The following is an 18,122-nucleotide window of genomic DNA, read 5'->3' on the forward strand; positions in this document are numbered from 1 at the left end:
CAAAAACTTTTATCACCAGGTCAGCAGTGGCTTTCTGGCTCCAGGGTGGTCACGAGTGTGTCCCCTCAGAAAGGCCTTTTCTAGGGGCACGCATAGCTGCTTGGATGAGGTTGGGTGACAGCAGACAAGCATACACATTTTCACAGGAAACTTTGGCTCCCGAAGGGCATTCAGCAGCTCATCATGTCTGACTCTTTTAAAAGGTGCTGAGCCATTGCTAAACCCTGGAAAGCGTGGAAAGTTTCCTCTGTAAGAATTTTTCTGCTTGTCTCAGATTTTTCTGTTGTGTTTTTCGTAAGTGTTTTAGTAATTATTTCTATAGATACCAGCATGGAGACAGCTTGGTTAGGACTCTGCCCCGGCGCCTTGTGTTGTCAACCAACGCACCTCACCTAGTTGCAATGTCCGAGGGAGGCAGGATGCTAGAGAAAATTCACATCTAAACTGTAAAGCTGTTGCTTTCTGGGTCTCAAGAGAGGGAAGATATGTAAAAGCAGGGAAAATGCAGTATCTGGAAAGCAGACAATATGTGACAGTTCTGCTAATTTGGGATCCAGTCTCCAACTTGCGTTGCTGGATTCTTGCACACATACTGGAGACATACCGTTGATCTTTTCCAGGCAGAAGTACTGATACCCAGAAGTTCACCAGAATAACCTGCTTTGCCTTATTCTTGTAGGCACATGGATGGCATCAGCCTGTCGTGCCCAGTCCCCCCACGTTACTTGTGTAGTGTTTGTTCATCAGTTAAGTCACAGGAGTATAACTCTCGTCCCCTCGTTGGTAAGGAGGTTGTGTGACACTGTTGTTTTAGTGAAATCCTTTACTGATGAAAAGTCTTTTGATAGAGACATGCTGCAGCATGCTTTGGCCTTCATCCTACTTTTACTGTTAAGTTTGTTTCTGTGCTGATGACTCTGTGTTGCGGATTATACTTGTGTTGGGATCTTAGACACTGTAGGACTGTCTGCAACAGCACCATGCAGTGATCCTGTCCCAAGTGTTTCCCACTCAATGTCCGTGTCATCACTTTGCCTCAGTTCTTTCATCACAGAGTTTGCTTTATTTCTGGCCCAAATTAAGCCTTCAGATTGCTAAGGCTGGAAAACTTTGTGGAAATGTAGAATATGTTCCTGTGGTATCTGCTGGAGAGAGCGCCCTGCCTGTTTCCTCCTGTGACTCACACTTACATGATGCACCCCCCAGCCCTTTTAACTGCCTGCCAAGTTTGTTTTGTTCTGTTTTCCCCCTAAAAGCATGTGATCAGTTTTAGACTTAATCAGATTGAAGCATTCCAACCTTAACCTTCCTCCCTTCACGGGCAAAGGGGCTCCCTCGCTCCTTGCCAGTGGGTTTAGCAAGATTCACCTCTGTCCTCCCAGGTATTTCCGAGACTCTCTGAAGGGGACCACCTGCCTCTCTGTCTGTTATCAGCCAATATATCAGATGAAAGCTCATTATTTGCCTGACAGGCTGTGGCCCATGGGACTCTTGCTGGTGGTCTGTGAGAAGGGGATAGTCACATACTGCTTGTTCCCAGCTGCTCGATTTCATTAGCTTAAAACACACAGGCTAATCTTTGACTGATACTTTCCCAGGTGTGCAATGACTGGGGCTGCCACAGGGATGCTGTAACAACAGAAGGAAGGACATGCATGAGAAAACCTCCGTCCTGGAAAGCCTGGCTGGCTTTATACCTACCCCCACCCCCTTTTTAGTATCTAGCACTGCCTTTTGCCATTAGTCTGTAAGTGTATTACTTCTCCCTTGCTGTTCATCCCCAAGGGCCACTGGCTCATGTCTAATTACCTGACCAAGGAAAACTCTGGGGTGTAGGAGCCTCATGGGTAACCATCTGCACATGTTGCTGAGGACTGAATGCATCCCACCTCTTCCAGTGATAATTAATATGGAAACTCTTACTTAGATTTCGAATTATGCTGGCATCCTTAAAGTATAGAGAAAAAGCCCATTTCTAGCCCAGACACAGCTTTTGGAGGAGCTGCTCAGAGCCCATGGTCCAGGGTGCAGGGTGTTTCACAGCACTGACTGTAGCATGGCCATGGTGTGTTGGCAGCATGTTTTTTTGTTTGCGGATGGAGGGAAGGGGACAACTCACCAGCTATCAACTGGACAAAAGTGACTTTTTTGTACAGAGTAATGTGCTGAAATCCATGTACTGCCAGCTCCTGTCTGTGATCTTGACTGTTTTCTACTGGCACAGAGGGAAGAATCCCACCTACAAGGGGTTTCTTTCTTGCCCAGGCTTTAAAAACCCAGTTCTATGGGGTTTGTTTTTTTGCCAGGAGGCCCCACACTGCATATCCTAGGAATTTTTCCTTCTTGAAAATCTCTTTCACACACAACTTAGCTGTCGTCAGAGTATGTTAGACAGAACAGAGTGTTTATGCAGGACAAAATCTGGCTTAGAGTGTTTTTCACAATCAGTCAGATCGAAGGTTCAGTAAACACAAACACATTTCCCACTGCTTGCTCTGCAATGCCTCAATGTGTTTGAGATTTATGTGGGAAGGGTCCTTCCTGCTGGGAAGTGGTTTTGCAAGTCACTTGCTGTGAGTAATGCCCTGCTCCTTCTGCAGTATTTGTTACATCATGTGTGCAGTGAAGCATATAATGCACAGCCAGAAACATGCGAAAATCTTCATTCTTACCTGCCTGGGAACAGTTTAAGAGAAGAATGTCAGAGAGGGACGGAAGGAGGGGTCTCAGTCTGATCTGCTTTCTCAATGCAAAATGGTCTTTTCAGGCGGGGGATGCCCTCAGTCCGCTGGTGTGTGCACATGCACTTATGTAAGATACTACCAGCATGGCTCAAGTGAGAGATTGGTTAGGAAATCTAATTTCTATCTTGGCTAATTGAAAGAATTTGTTCCATGAAGAATATTGAAGTGGTTTGTTCAGTTTTGTTTTAAATTTCCAAGTATCTGCCACTTTCTGGAGACTAATTCGATGTCTAGTCAGTTGTTTTGACCGTGTACCTACCAATATGCATGTGTTTGTGTACTGAAAAACTGCTTATTTGAACAACAAAAATCCCCAAACCCTTCCTAAGTTTCCTTTCTCATGAGAAGTTTTCCCTGTGGCATTTCTCCAAATTTGTTCTGTTTTGGATTTGAGTCTACCAGAGTGACTGGTGAGCAGCAGCACGCAGTTGGGGTGGTCTGAAAGGAACTGTCCAAAGCACATTGGAGGTTGTCTGCATTTTGAAAGTGGAGAAGACCTGAAAAGATGCATGTGGAGCCTCCAGGAAGGCATCACTACTGCCGCCTATCACAGTAGCAGCAAGGGCAGTGACCAACCCTGTTCATCTTGAGTTGGAACCCAAGAAACTGGTAAAGTCTTTGAAGAGCAGACGATGGTGTGTTAATGAACTTTAAGGCTGCTTCACGTCTTTGTCACTTGGTACCTATTTCCTACACTTGGCTAAGGTCCTCTTCTGCCATATCCTGGTGTTTCTGTGGGGTCAGTGGGTGCTGTTGTGGGTTGCAGACAGCTCAGGCATCTTTCTGCAAATGTGCAATCCCATCAGCAGAAGGAAAATTTCCTGATTAACTTCTCTGGAGAATTTCTTCCTTCTCTATTTGCAATAATAAAATAGTTGAGACGAGGTCACATGCTATTTATAGCCATCTCACTGCTACTTGCTGCTACTCACCCAGGCAGTAAGCTCTGCACAGACACGGTGAGATTAATCCTTCATGACATTGAACCTTTTATTTGCCTTGTTATCTGTGCTTACTGACTCCAGAGCCTCCCTCCTCTGCAGAGCCCAGTGCGCTAAGCCTTTGATACAACACAGCAGCAGTGGAACTATGGAAAAGTTTAAAAAAACAATATCTGTTCAGCAAACCAGGAGTTGTCTGGGAGGTTTGAGGCTTTATTTTCTAGGTCAGCTGAATGGTTCGAAATTTTTTCTCACAAGCTCCATGCCAAGCTCATGCACTTAGCAATTAACTGAGGTTATGTGCAGGTAGCTCCAGTCTTGGCATGGCAAGAAACGCAGGAGTTTTGAGGGATCTGACACATTTTCCAGTGCATAAGTCTTACTTCTCTTCCCCTCCCCAAAAAGTTGTTTTCATTCAAACGATATCTTATGTGCTGAAGATATGTTAATACAGAACCAGGCTGGATTACGACTGTCACACAGAACGCATGACAGTTGCCAGTATCTGGTAATAAGTTAAACAAAATGGGAACTCATTGTGAAAAATAGTCCTGAATGCTATGAAAGCACCTGAATACCTGTACATGTTCTGTCTACAGCTGTTTCTCTCCATAAAATGCACTATGTCAGTGTTCAACATAAGCAAAGTGGTGGTGGTACGGCACACCATGCCCCCAGCTGCATGAGTGGACTGTAAAGCTGTGTGATGCTCATCCCACAGCCCTGGCACAATACCTGTTCCGCTTCGTTATCCTCACTGCCAAGCACTACAGAGCAAACTTTCAGGACTGCAAGTTTAGGGTCGTTGTAGCTAACCCAGAGTGCTGTTGTATGGTGTGTCTCCTAAGGAAGGGGCTAGGGGTTTATGCAAGCCTGCTGAGCAGCTGGTATGAGAGGGGCTTTGGTCAGAATTCATTCATCAGCAAATAGTGAGGGCAAGCGTGAATTCAGAGCATGTGCTTGCACGTGGAGCTGAGCCAGCCTGAGCTGTTTTCGGGTAGGCATCAGTGATGAGGTAAATCCTCCGTGTTTCTCTTTGAGGGATGGAGCAGCTGAAGTGATGATAAAATCAAACAGCAAGTTAGACGTGTTCCAGTGAGGCAGTTTGTTTCCTAAGCATGGCAGGTTGGTGACAGTGGTACTACAGGTACAAATTAGATTGCTTGGCATGGAGTTTACTGGCAATACATAGCTCAACAGGTACCAGAATGTCAATGAACAGCCCCTGGAAGTTCCATAAAGGATTTTCTTCACGGTTATCAATGAGAATTGGCATCAATTGTGTAGTGATGTTCAAGATGTTCACTCAAGGTCCTTTCTCCAGCCTGTGTTTGGTCCTGTTTAACGCTCCAGTTTAAAACAGCCTTCCTAATCCAAGCCACTACAGCAGACTGGGAGTCACAGTCCTACTGAAGTCCAGGCCAGCGCTGTCCCAGATGGGAACGAAACCTAGCATTTGCAATTTAATCTGAGGTTTTGCTGCTTGAAATAATTTCCCTGTTTTTCTGTGAAATGAAACACTCCTAATATTTGAATGAGGGAAAAAAATATGTTCAGTGTCAAAACCCATCAGCACTTAAGTTCTGTGTTTTCCCCTTCTTGGCTCTAGCCATTGGCTTGGTAAGATCAAAACCGACAGGGTGTTCCCAGGGCTCTCTCAGTGCTGGTGGTGTGAATTCATGTGTCCTTTCTGGCCGAAATACACAGGGTTTGGTGCAAAGCTGCAGCAATAACCCAGCAATCTTATTCCAGTGGGGTGAACAAGCAGACCTTAGAGCACGTACTAAGGTTGTGATCCTCCAGTTGTCATTTTTTCCTTGCTGATTTTCATTTAGCGATGGTTGTACAAAGATCAAAATCCCCTTGTGTTATATGCTTGCTATGCTTACAGTCCCTGAGCTGCTTGCCATCTAAATAAACAAGATTATTACCCTGTAGGAGAAATGCTATTATTTTCATTGTTATTCATTTAAAACAATGGAAAGTCAGGCGCAAAGAAAATAAAATGTTTTTTCCCAGTGGCTGCACAGTGAGATTGAGACAGGGCCAGGAACTGAGTCCAGGTGTCCTGAGTCCCAGCCCAGACCTTTAAATACCAAAATATCCTGCTCCTTGTGAATTCAGAGTGTTTTTGGCAAAAGCTCCTCCAGAGTGTTTCATAATTAATGTCAGTGCTAGACTGTGAATGTGTCTTACCAGTTAGGAATTTGCTTTTATGTGCACGCATCCACTTAAAAACTCTGCAAAACCTAGCAGCTGTTGGCTTCTTTGTGTTACTTGAATGTTTTTAAGGCAAATATGAGACATGATAGATTGAAAAGTGTTGAGCTGAAATGTTCTGCTTTGAGTTCACTTAGCAAACTCCAAAGGTCATCTCTGCTGTGAAGAGCCGGCGGGACTAGACACAGTATGAGCCCTGTTTGGAGGGTGGGAAAGGGATTTTGTGTTGTGGCTAGAAACCAGACTCTTTCTATCTCACTGGGTGGATGTTACGCAGGAAGAACTAAGACCATCCTAGGATTTGTGACAGTTTTTGACAGTTTTCTGAAAAGGAGCTAGAACCGAAGGAAAAAAGAACATCCTACAAGAGACTGTTGCAGCTTGCGTCTTGAGGGGCCAGTTCCCAGTACCCAAAGGTACAAGCAGTACCCTTGCTGAAATGCATTTGGTCCCTTTTAAGTCTGCACAGACAGGATGCTGTCTGGGAATAGAAATGTGTGGTGTGGCATGGAAGAATGCAGTTCTCCCGAGCAGCTCAAATAGTAGCTTAATAGCAGTCCTCTGGATCAGGTCAGCAGCTCATGTGTCCATAACAAACCTCTTGCCCCGTCTCGACCGACCTCTCTAATTACCAGTTGCAGTGGCAGTCCCACCTACACTCGGCATGACCTGAAAATTCCCATCGTGAGATGCTCTGGTCTGTCCTTTATCCTGTATCAGATGCTGTCCAGCTGTGATGAGCTTTTCCAGGATGGGATTATGGTAGAACAAGGTTTTTTGGGGTGGGATGTATGTTTCTGAACAGGAATGTCCCTTTTTTTTAAAAAAAATAATAATTCCTACAGTGAAGGTGTTTGGCTTTTTTTTGTGTGTGCTGCCCTGGATAAAAATTTCCTATAGTAATTTTGCTTGCCTGCTGGGAAGCCAAGGGGTTACTCTGGAGCGTGATGTCCTTAGGAAAACTCCAAGCAAAGGACTGGAATAGATCTTGTTTTTGCAGTAAAAGCTGGCTTCCCTGTATATGTTGTCAGCACAGAGAAAATCCTAAAAAACTTCTGAAGTTTACACAAGGCAAATTTTTTGCATTTCTGTGGGCACTGCAACACAGTGGTGCTTTGGTGTTCAAAGGGCAGATCTGGGGAGTGGACTGAAATGCCATCTGACTGGAGCTTTCATCTTCCTTTTGGAGGTATTCACGCGTGCTTCTTCGGCCAGCTCTGCCCTGGCCTTTCTGGGAACTGCACAAGCAATTTTGGCTGTGCTGGAGCTGCGGAGCAGCAGAGGGGGTTTAGGAGAGCACCTGCCTGGCATGGGTCTGGCCCCGTGGTGATGGCTGGGCTTTTCCTCCAAAGGGTCTTCATGTATCCGAGCACCTGCTTTTAAAACATTTCCATGCCCCAGCAAGCAATGTGAGAGTGTGTCTGGAACAGCTTGTCTGATATCAAAGTGTCAGTTTCACAAATCCCCTGGTAGATTTGGGTGTCTGCTTCCATTCAGTGGCTCCCTAACAGAATCGCCCAGGCATCCCTGACAAGCTCAGCCAGTGATTGCCCACAGCTATGGTATCTCCAGTTGCCACCAGTTTGACTCATGGTAGCCCCCTTGTTTGCTCTGCAGACTGTGTTTGCACCAGTCCTAATCTAAACAGCCCAGATGAAAGCGCTGGGTGCTTCTCTGGGGGATTTGCTGCATGCCAGGAGGCTCAGTGTGTGTCCTGCTGTGCTCTGCATCTTCCCTGCTTCCCTTGCCTTTAAATTGGGCTCCCAATCACTGTCAGCTATCTATACCTTTTTCTTTAAGGCCAAAATTGTTTTTAGCAGCTTGCTGAAATGCTTGCTTTCTAATTCCACTTTGGTTTAAGGAACAGCCAAAGGAAACCTGTTACAGTAATTTTTAAATATTTGCCACTTAGAAATTGTGTTTGGGAGTCACAATTCAAAGGACATCAGCTGCTTCCTTTGCAGCCAAAACATGCTCCCTCCACACTGCCCTTAGAGAGGGTTACCTTGCAAAAATAATGCATATCTTCCTCCTGGATTCTCCCGAGTCTTGCCAGGCTTTATGTGCAGTAGGAAAGGAGGCATCATTCTGCTAGTTAAACAACTGGGCTGTTTTATTAACCCTGGCAGACAGCCCTGCTTTCCAAACAGGAGCAGATTTGCTGAGTGTTTTGGTGTGGGCTGGGTGCTTCCAGGGGGACTCTCCTTGTCTAGTCAAATTGAACCTGTTGCTCTTGCCCCACTCCAGCTATTCCTAGTCAGAGCACTGTTCATCATAAAAAAGGACTTCTTGCTGTACTGTTGCTGCAGCCAAGTGCCCTGAGCAAATCCTTTGCATTTTTTCCCTTAGTATTTCACCACAAAGCTTTCACAAGCTGTGCGTTCAAAATTGCTGTAAGATATACATATGCAGGACATCCCTCAAGGAGAAGGCCTCGTGATTTCACTCAGATGTCAATCCCACTTGGTTCAACAGGAGTTCATGTGTTATCGGATGTATAATTTAATTTTAAAGACGGTTGCAAACACCTCTGCGGAAGTAATGGGCAACCTGCTGACAAGGTGGCTGCTCAGGCAATTGACAGTTCAGCCAGATTTCTGAAGGCAATCATGTGTCAGAGGTGAAACTACTTATATGCCTGGCTGGTGATGAGTGTTTGTATGTCCTCTCTGAGCCCCTGAGATACACAGGGTACGAGACAGTTTACAGGGGCTCACTGAAAGAGGTTTTGGATGTTTCTCATGGCTTGGCTGAAAGGCAAGCTATAGCTGGTGCTCAGTAAGTGCATACAAGTATCAATGCAGTGTTAAGGAGCCCCGAGGAAGCTGCTGTTGTCTCCCAGAGATGAACAGGCCAACAGCTCACCTCTGCCCTGCTCCAGGCTTAAGATAACAGGGTGTGAAGCTCGTGCTTCTCTGCAGGTCTCTCTTTCAGTTCTCATCATTTTGCCAGTCGAGTTGTCCAGGGGTTACGTGCACAGGCTGCTGCAGGTGAGCTGCTGTACCGTGATGGCAGCGTAGCGTAGACGTGCCTGAGCTTGCTGGCTCCGCTGCCTCAGGAGGAGCCTAGCAGCAGTGGCACAGGTGCCATGTGGGTTTCACTATCAAGGAGAACACTTGGACACAGCCTTGCCAGGGCTAGCATTAGCTGGGTCCTGGCTAATAAGCTTGACTGAGCCTGCTCAGACTGCAAATGTATCCCAGGGGCCTGACTCTGCACCTTGCCAGCACTCAGTAGTGTTGGCTTTCTTTCAGGAGCAAGTGCATTAGCCATGGAAGTGGCTTCTCTCCTGCTGGGTCATGCAGATGTTTCACCTGAACATCTGCCCTGCTCCCTGAGCTTCTGGCAGCTGCTGTGGGTGTATTTAGCACTAACATTTTTGTTTATTCATGAGGCTTTCGTCAGGGTGAAACTAATGTCTGGTGTCAGTTCTGAATCTCTAAATCCAAAGTGACTTGATATACCAAGATAAACTCCTCTTTATATCTCTGCCACTGTCAGCAGAGTCTGGCCCTTTGCAGCTATACACAGCTGAGCTTAACAAATTATCCCAAGATCCAATTTACAAGTAGAAGCCCTTAGCCTGGATGTAGCTCAGCCTCTAGGGCTTGTAGAGAGAGCAGTCACAGCAGCTGCTTTCCCCTCCTCTCTCTACTTTGTATCTCATGAGAGCATCTCTCCAGCTGGGACTGTGCAGGGGGTTGGAGTAGCTGAGTTCAGAGGATGTGCAACTGGAAACTAGGCTGGACTCCATCACCAATAGACCATGTTGCAGACGGGTAAGTGACCTGTCTGGCTCTCAGGAACTCCAGCTCTTCCAATTTCCCTTGCAGTGGGCTTTCCTCTCATTCCAGCACTTTTCTTGAGCCTCTGTGTACAGGGTTTCCTTGGTTATCCCATCATTGCCCGGTCCAGTGGTGTCAAAAGGGTGTCAGAGGTATAGATGTCAGAGGGTGCAGCATAAACTACTGTGCTCACTGTCCTACGTCACCAGCTCACTTGGTCTTTCTTATCTTGTTACAGCTGAACAAGCTGGAGGAGGCAGCAAATGCAGCTCACACCTTCTTTATGGCAAACCCTGAGCACATGGAGATACAGCAGGACATCGAGAACTACAAGACCACATCAGGGAAAGTCAGCTTGATTGACCGGGAGGCCAAGCAGCACATGGTGAGTCTGAGCTAAAGAGGTGCCTGTGTGAAGTGTCAGGCGGTCTGGAGAGATCTAAGAGGCCAAGAGAGCATCATCTAATGAATGGGGAGATTATTTCTGAGGTCCATATTACAATACAGCAAAATAAACTCTCCCTTTCAGCGCTATCCTTTAAGACAAGCCAGCTCCTGCTTTTTCAGGGTACTCTCCTCTTTGTTCGATGGCTGTGTCCCCAGCCTGGTCCATCTCTTCAGGGAGCTCTGGGGTCATCCATGGCTGAGAATGTGCACCAGCAGGCAGCTTTGTTGGATGCCTCATGGGCACTGACGGACAGGTCTTGGTTTATGTGTGATTCTTTTGAGCTGGGTTCTCCCACCTTGGCAGGGTACATGCACGTGAGTGGCTGTGAGGGTGCAGGTTGGCAGGCAGGAGAGTGACAGATTTTTCTGCCTCCCCAAAGCAAAAGCCCAACACAAATGCCAGGGCCACCCCCAACTTTCTGATTTCAGAAGACATAAGGAAGCAGGAATGGCTGTTTGGTGTAATTAATGGAGGTGCTCGTTAGGGGCCATTCTAAGACAGATCTGCCTGGGTCAAGAGCAGTCTTTTCCCTTAGCATTCAGCTTAGTTGTTGGGTAGGAGGGTAAAAAACAAAGAATGTTTTTTCACATAATACATAATCCAGCAGTGGCACTGAGGATTCCCTAAGTATGGAGGAGTTCAGAAGAGCATTTAGACAGCTTTACGAGGTTCCACTGGTCCAAAAGTCCACTGATGGCTTAGACATGGTTTGGTACACACTGCTTACATCTGGTAGGTACCTGGGGAGATCATTGTGTCCCTGCCTGCTTGTACCTTCTTTTGAGAAGCACCTGTAATTGGCAAGGGCAGGATGCTGTGATCCAAGCGGTGTAGCCCACTCACAGTCTTCTCTTCTGCCTACCTACTTTGCAGGAGGACTACAGTGCTGGAGTAAAGCACTACGACAAAGAGGAATACGAGCTGGCCATTGAGTTCTTGGAGCGTGCACTGAAAGGGTACTACTCCGAGGATGAAGACTGCCAGATCATGTGTGAGGGACCTCAGAGATTTGAGGAGCACGAGTACCTGGAATATAAGGCTGGCCTCTATGAAGCTATTGCAGGTGCGATCATCTTGTGCCTTTAGAGTTCTCTCCCTTGGCCCTGCGATGATTTTAATTATTAAGTTTGGGCCTTTGACTGGATTTGGTGAAGCGTCTTCCTTTCCATCACTGCAGCTGGTGAGTAACGCTGCAAGAGGCACTTGAAAGGCAAGAAAATGCAAATCCAGAGGGCAGGGAACCAGAACATCTCGTTTTGGTCTTGAACAGAAGTTGGGCTAGAAGAATTGCATTTTCAGATGTGTGGAGCATTTGCAGCTTTCCTCTAAGAGCTGGAAATATAGGTGCTTTAACATAAACTGCCTCAGTTTCCCCGTGTACACGGTCTCACATATCTCACTGGGATCTAGACGTTGCTGGCCTCTGTATTTTCTCTGTTTGCCAGTGTATATGAAGAGAGCAGCAGAGTCCTCTTGGCCATGCTCCAGATGTCCAGGAAAGTTGCCAAAAAGGCTCAGAATATAGATAGTGTATGGAAAAAAGGGATGGATTTGTCATTAGTGGAGGCCCATCTAATTATGATCTTGACTGAGATCTCTGGAGAGAATTGAACGTTGCTATGTAATCTTCAGATTTGCATGTGTGGCTCTGAGCCAGAGGGGATTAAAACAGTTCATTCTCAGTAGAAATGAGATTACATTTAATTAGTCGTAAGGGAAAGAAGAGCCATAAATTAAGGTTTGTTTGGTGACAGAAATCTTATTTATCTGCTCATGGTCTTGGAGTCACATCAGGCTCTGGAGTTTCGCTTCTTGTGTGGAAAATACTTTACTCAGATGCAGATTGTTTTTTGGTTTTGCATAATTCTGTTTGTGTCGAGACGGGAAATCTAATTGAAACAACCAAGATGAGAAACCACCAACATACCGGATGGGAAGCTGCCTTTGTTGGGTTTATTTACCCATGCAAAAAATTTGAGAAGTGTTGTAAGGGCTGAACTAGTACTAGTGTAGCTGTCAGCTGATCATGCCTGCTGTTAAAGCTGTGACCAGGAGACCAAGGACCGTAACAAACCCTCCAAGAGAGCAGCCTTCAGTGGCAAAGAAAACCTACCTTCCTTCTCACTGAAAGCTGCTTGCTGCTCGTCAAACAGGTTTTGGTCTCTGTTAAATTGTTTCCGTGCTGTTCAAATCGAGCGTAGCTCCAGTGAGCAGAGAAGATGTTTCTGCGCTGAGCCATATGGAGCACAGATGTGGTCATGGTGTGGTCACTTGGGAGCGAGACCAAGCCGGATGGTCTCAGCAAAGTGCTGTGACTTGGCTTGGTCAGATATGCCTGGGAATAACAACTCCAAACCCAGAGCCATTCAGGGAAGTGAAGGCACACCGAGAGAAATAAGATAAGTAGTGCTACTGCATTGCTATAGGGAACTACGTGGTTCCATACAGGACAGCATAATCCAGAGTTTACCCCTGGGTCCAGGGCACTCAGCCCCAGATGTTTCAGCAGGAAACACCGAGAAAAGAGAGTTTAAGTTTCTTCAAAATGCATTTCTCATTTCAATCCCAAGCTGACTGGTCAGCTGTACTGCTGCAGGAGGTCGAAACACTCTCGCTCTCACCTCTCCGCCCCAGGGACAGATGCATTTCAGTGAACTGATTCCAGTCTATGTAGCCTGTTTCTGAAGGCACCTTGACAGTACCAAGGAAAAGCAGTGCTTCTCAGTGATGGATTATTCCAGGTCTAGGATGCTTAAATAGGTTTAAATTACAACATTTTTTAAGTCCTTTTCCTTCTTGCTTTTCTTAACGTAATACCCTGGATGTGTATGGTAAATCAGATAACTACTCGGACTACCTGCCCAGAGCAAATGGGAACTGTTTTGAGTTTCCACTTGCTTTCATTGCAAATTCCTCGGGCTGTTTTTTTGGCAGCTCTGAGAAATGCTTTGGTAGCTGAGCATATGGTTGTTTTTTTTCAAGCCTGTGTTTGTTTCTTAAGATTTTTAATGGTGTACAGAGACAGAGCAAGCAAAGGAGATTTGTAAGTGCATTGCAGCAAAGGCTCCAAACTGGAATCAGATGTCAGTGTTGGCTTCAAAATTGTACAGCTGATACAACGCCTATATTGTGGACTCCCACCAATTAAGAAACCTTGCTAATGGCAGAAGTTTACCACGTGCTTGCATTTCCCTGGGAAATACCTCATCTTTGAGAAGCAGCAGACACGAGGATTGTGCTGCCAATATTTGCACCTCAGACCTTTCAGACTCATGGTGCTGGTGCCTTGCTCTGCCAGGCTTGAGAAGCTGCAACCACCCCTCTTACCTAGATCTCCCCATGCCCTCTGGAGCTTTCTTGCTGCAGAAAGGGGAGGATTAAAGATGAGCTGAAGGAAGGGGGTGTGGAGATGGCTTTCATGTGGCAGCACACGTGGCCACCCTGTCTTCGCATCTCCGCTTGCATTGTGGGTGTCTTTGCCTTCGGTTTTGCGCTTGGGGTTGAAGAGCTACCTGCCACCTGCACGTCCCTGCACCCATCCAGCTTTCCTGGGCAGAAGCAACAGCTCCCGGCACCTAAAAGAGATGCTCAGGCTCCCTCTACAGATGACAGAAGGAGAAAGGCGTTTCTCAAGGGGGTAAAAGCATGACGGCAGCTCTCTGTTGACTTTGGGAAGGAGTCTGAGCTCTTCCTCTAGATGCACAGTCACCTGCTGGACCAGAGCAGCATGAGTTGCATGTCTCTCAGTTGGGGAGATTTAACCTTTGTCTGTCCCCGTCTCAGCACCGTCACCATCCTTCTCAGTTCAGAACATCTCTCTCTTTTCTTGACAGACCACTACATGCAAGTCCTGGCCTGCAAACATGACTGTGTCCGAGAGCTCGCCACGCGTTCAGGCCGTATCTCGCCCATCGAAAATTTCCTTCCTCTCCATTATGACTACTTGCAGTTTGCCTATTACAGAGGTAAAGGCTATTTTTCTGTTCCTAGTAGCGCTTGCTGGGTTTTGCTACATTTTGTACAAGTTTGAATTGTTTCATGTGGAAATCAGGATATATCCCCATGTCGTCTGCGCTACAGTGATGCAGTGGTGTGATCTGAAAGGGTCAGGAAGCAAGGAGCGTTGGAAATTGTCTTTTCAAAAGTTAGCTTGACTGAAATGCAATTTACGTATTTTTGTGAAAGTTTTATATCATCAGTCAGGTTTTAAACCCCCAACTTTTAGCTTAAACATTATTCTTCTTTAAATAAATCATGCTTTTTTAGGGTCCTTTCATTTGCCTTTTGGTATTAAAGGTCTGGGGATTTATATGTTTCACATTTTCTGAAACCAATTAATACATTTTCTAAGTTAATATATAACAGATATACAAGTCAGGCCAAGCTTACCCCAAGATGCCAATTTTTCCTAATTACCAAATATTTTAAGATTCTCAGTAAAGTTGCAGGAGTCGGCAGCATTGCAAAATATCAGAGGTTGGCAGTGATATAAAATACTGCCCGTTGTGTGGTCCTGTATGGTATTTTACTATGTTCTGTGGCAGAAAAGAAAACTGAGACAGAATTCTGCTATCTCAGGCTTGTGCTAAGAGCTCTTTCCTGAAAAGGGCAGAACGTGTGAGGGTCAAAATTGGTACTGGAACATAAAGCTTCTTCATTTGTCAATGCAATGGGAAGAAAGCTTGAGGAGTCAGCAGCATTTTGTGTGTGGTGTACAGGCTTTTTTTATTCCTCTGCCCGATTAGAGGTTTAATGTGGTGGGTAACCCCCCCCCAGAGCCCTGAGAGACACTGCACAGAAGAGAGGTGGTTTGCTGCCGGACAGCATCCACATCCTGCCCATCCAGCGGGATCCAGTTTGGATACTATCCAACCTGTGCATGACTATAGAGAAGTTGTGTTTATGTGCCTCAGTTTCCCTGTCAATGAAATGGAGTAGTTAAGACAAAGTTGCATCAAAAGAGCCTTGTAAAGTGCTGGGCTCACCCTGCAGCTGATGGAGAGCTCAGGCTGTGCCCTCCCCCTCTGCGGGCTGCCCTCCCTGACTCTGCCCCGCCGTGCTCTGTGTGAGCCCCCAGCTCTGCTGGTGGGGCTGTGCCTCCTCTGCCCCCCTGACAACTGTTGTGTTGCCTCCCAGTTGGTGACTACGTAAAAGCCCTGGAGTGTGCCAAGACCTACCTCCTCTTCCACCCAGACGATGAAGATGTCTTGGAGAATGCAGGTTATTATGAGGGCCTCTTGGAAGGTACAATGGATCCACAGACCATCAAACCCAGAAAGGTGAGAGTGAGTGTCATCTAAGAGCCCTTGGCAGGAGGCTTTAACAAAAGCATCAGCTGGAAATAAAAGCAGCTTGGCAGCTTTCCCACAGTGGGACCACTCTGAAAACAGGTGCGGAGATGCTGGACTAACTGGCAATGCGAATTGTAAGGGTGCAAGTCCAGAGTCACTGGTGTAGGGGGGAAGCTGGAGGGCAGCTGCTTCTTTCAGTGGAGTCTTCAGCTTAGCAAAGCCCAAGCAAGAGCAGGGAGGGCAATGACCGAGTGCCTCAACAGCACAAACCCTCCTCTCATTCAGTGCTGCAAAGGGGATGTGGAGGAGGAGTGCAATCAAGCACTGAGCAGAGGGCAACCTCCATTAAGAAAGGGCTGAGAAATATCTCTTTCCCAGGGGGAGGCTGGGATGTCAGTGTTACTCTCAAGTCACTGAACTTGAGAGTCCAGTGCTCAGCCTGTTCTGCGGGGGGTAACTTTGCTATCACAGGGTTAGGCTGGGGTCAAACAACCAAGCAGTACGTGTTCAGTCACCCAGCAGGACAGGCTTCCTCTCTGGTCCAGGCAGCCTTTATCTGTGGCCCTGGGGCTGCCTTTCTCACGATGCAGAAGAGGAGAAGTTCCTCCCATCCCATCATAGCCCCGCTGAGGCTTATTCCCCTGGCACCATAAGCAGAGGGTAGGCAGGAATTGGATTTTCCTCCACTTTGGAATTCCTTGATTTCCAGGAATATCAAGGTGAATTTGATAAAAGTCTAAAAACGAGAAGGGAAGTGATGAAAAAGAAAACAAGAACAATTATTGTTTCTCCTTGCAAAGTGAGTCTAGGAAAAAACCTGAAGTTGACAAAAACATTTCATTGTTTCCAGTGTTTTGAAGTTTTCCATTAAAAAGAAAATAATTTTTGCTTTGCAAAGTAATTTTCTAAAAGACACCCCCCCCCAGTGTTTTGTTTACAAATTCTTAAAAAAAAAGGCCCTCTGATGGATGATTTCCAGCTTGCTGTGCTTTGTGGTCCCTGTCGGAGTGCCCTGAGTGTCACAGGCTGCGATGCTGCAGCCCACCCACCACCAGGCTGTGGGCTTTGCGCTGCGGATGGGGCACCAAGGCACAGCCCAGCCAGGGTCCCTGCTCTGCCAGCCTGGACCTGCCTCCTGTTCTGGAGCTGGGCCTTCTCTGGCCAGCCTCTTGCCCAGATATCTAGATGCTTTCCAAGGTGCTCAGCACTTTCTGCCAGCTGTGGACATGTATTTTGGGTATTCAGGCTCCCTGAATGGTTGATGAACACCTCCCCTTCTGTAACATGGTGAGTGGCTCAGCCCTGTGTCCAGGGTTGGTCTAAGGCATGATCCAAGGATCCCTTGCCCCACAGGATCTGTGGCGTTGCAGGAAAAGCAAACCCCTCTTGAAGCAGAAGTGTGTTGCCTGTGTCACGTGCAAGATAGATGTGCAACTGTTCCCCTTTTCCTCTTCTTTTCAGGAAGCAAAAACGCTGCTGCGGCGCCATAAGCTGGAGTCTCACCTCTTGCAGGTGGCTGCAGCCGGCCTGGGATACACCTACACAGAGCCGGTAATGCCTGGGTCTGCTATGGCAAGGACCTTTAGGAGCTGCAGGACCAGCTCCCCCCTTCCCATTCCTATAAAGCGAGTCCTGTGTAGGTGACTCAGGAGCTGGGTCTTTGTCTGGTTTGTTCCCTATGGGAAAGCGGCAGAGCAAGGAAGGCAGCTGTTCCCAGGGTGAAGGAGATGCAGGCGCAGCCTAGTCCCTCTCTCCTGCCGCAGTGTCTGGCTGTGTCTCAGCCACTGCTGTGGTGGTGGGGTGGGACAGAGAAGGCTGGGCAAGCCAGACTCCCTCTGTACTCACCATATAATGCCATTTGGGTTGGGGTTACGTTTTCAATTTGATGACTCCAGGCAATTGCCCAAAGTTGTGTGGGATGGTTCCACACTAGAGAGGCTGCCTGATGTCCCCGGGTGCAAGGCAGAGCGGGTAGTTTCCTGGTTTCAGCAGGAGCATTAAATTAAGAAGCATGACCTCTCTCTTTTCCCACAGAACTACTGGAACAGGTACGGCGCCCGCCAGGATGAGCACAGGTGAGCCACCACCCACCTCAGGTGAACCCACAGTGGGGTGAAGGGGATGTGCCCATGATGGGGTACCAGCCTGCCACTTACAGGGTGCTGCCCATCCATGCTAGCACACCATCATGGTGGAATTAGGGCCCTTTGACCCTTACCATTACAAACATTCCCACAAGCACCTTATTTTAGCTGAGTGCCTCAAAACTAGAAAGGTTCTAGAGGGAACTTGGTCGATAAGGCAAGTGGTGCTGTTCCAGTTTGTTGGCATCTGTGCGTTGCTGGTGGAAACTGTTGTTCCCATTTCCAGAAAAACTCAGTTTGCCACAGGACAGGGTGGGGGCTGCTACTTGTATGGTTGTGATATTTGCACAAAGTACCAGTTTGCCCGTTTTTCCCATGTATTGGTTTCTGAAGAGTGCAAAACAGACTGTTCCCAGAACTGGAGACCCGTGGCTAAGTCATGATGTTCCTCTTCTCTCTTGCTCCTCAGTGTCCCATCAAGTATTAGCAGTGAACCAGAGGATGGGCCACGGCTGTCCCTGGCAAAGAAACCCATGCCAAAGCCAGATCGAGAGTTGAAGGAGGGTAAGTCTGATGAAGATGTTTCAAGAAAATCAGGTTTTCTTCTGT

General features: G+C 47.0%; 1 protein-coding gene across 3 annotated transcripts in view; it reads left to right on the forward strand.

Annotated features, from left to right (window-relative positions):
• P3H2 (prolyl 3-hydroxylase 2) overlaps positions 1-18,122 on the forward strand; it is a 75,395-nt gene that overhangs the window by 47,766 nt on the left and 9,507 nt on the right. For all 3 annotated transcript variants that reach the window (XR_005830719.1, XM_040613532.1, XM_040613533.1), the window contains exons 2-8: positions 9,929-10,075; positions 11,012-11,201; positions 13,972-14,103; positions 15,275-15,417; positions 16,891-16,980; positions 17,464-17,504; positions 17,983-18,077. Coding sequence is in view for 2 of the 3 variants with exons in the window: in XM_040613532.1 (XP_040469466.1) it covers positions 9,929-10,075; positions 11,012-11,201; positions 13,972-14,103; positions 15,275-15,417; positions 16,891-16,980; positions 17,464-17,504; positions 17,983-18,077 (838 nt within the window). In the remaining variant the exon portion in view is untranslated. The remainder of the gene's footprint in view (positions 1-9,928; positions 10,076-11,011; positions 11,202-13,971; positions 14,104-15,274; positions 15,418-16,890; positions 16,981-17,463; positions 17,505-17,982; positions 18,078-18,122) is intronic.

This window comes from Falco naumanni, chromosome 13 (assembly GCF_017639655.2).
Source record: "Falco naumanni isolate bFalNau1 chromosome 13, bFalNau1.pat, whole genome shotgun sequence".
Classification (NCBI taxonomy): domain Eukaryota; kingdom Metazoa; phylum Chordata; class Aves; order Falconiformes; family Falconidae; genus Falco; species Falco naumanni.